The sequence below is a fragment of the Sinocyclocheilus grahami genome, unplaced genomic scaffold (genome assembly GCF_001515645.1).
Source record: "Sinocyclocheilus grahami isolate Dianchi unplaced genomic scaffold, SAMN03320097.WGS_v1.1 scaffold871.1, whole genome shotgun sequence".
Taxonomy (NCBI): Eukaryota; Metazoa; Chordata; class Actinopteri; order Cypriniformes; family Cyprinidae; genus Sinocyclocheilus; species Sinocyclocheilus grahami.
The window spans coordinates 465,306-465,960 of NW_015506050.1; the positions used below are offsets into that span (position 1 = coordinate 465,306).

General features: G+C 42.7%; 1 protein-coding gene across 1 annotated transcript in view; it reads right to left on the reverse strand.

Moving 5' to 3' along the window:
- The window catches only part of LOC107563388 (ALK tyrosine kinase receptor-like), a 15,807-nt gene extending 15,170 nt beyond the window's left edge, over positions 1-637 (reverse strand). Inside the window, exons 1-2 of the mRNA XM_016248247.1 lie at positions 487-637; positions 276-389 (exon numbers count right to left, since the gene is read on the reverse strand). Coding sequence (XP_016103733.1) covers positions 276-389; positions 487-637 — 265 coding nt within the window. The remainder of the gene's footprint in view (positions 1-275; positions 390-486) is intronic.
- Positions 638-655: the final 18 nt, after the last annotated feature.

Sequence of the window (655 nt, forward strand, 5' to 3'; positions counted from 1 at the left end):
TTTTAAGTTATTTTTTGTACTTTCAAAATAATTGAGGGGTATGAAAAAAAACTAGTTAAAAGCTTTGGTTATATTTTCCACTCTTTCTCATAATTACTGTTCCTACCAGCTCTAAAATCACTGATGTTGAACTCCCCTGAATTTGCTCTTCTATGAAATGCAATTTTACAAGACAAATTATGTCCTGTAAAGTCATAGAGAGATAGAAGAAGCATGTCAGAGACGATGGAATGTGGAGGGCACAGAATTGGCACAGAACTGGAAGAGTCTCTTACTGAGCATGAGGCTGGCACAGGTCAGAACGACACCCGTGACTACTGTGGACGCAATCACTGCCAGGATAAATATCAGAGATGGGGGTCTGTCTGCCAGAGAGCCCAGTTGAACAACTGGAGGATGACAGAGGAAGTGGTGAATTAGGAATATTTCAAACATGCCTTTATAGACCAATTTTAAAGGGCAAATGGACACTGGCTGTTTAGGTACCTAGGCAGGTGACGTTGTCTGATGCAAGAACCTCGTCGCTGTCGCACAGGCAGAGGATGAGTCTGGTATCTTCATCTCTCTTACAGCTCTGGGTCTGACAGTGGCTGCAGTTGAGATATACCTCGATCTCAGCTTCCCCATGACTCTCCATAGCTAGAACACATACAAA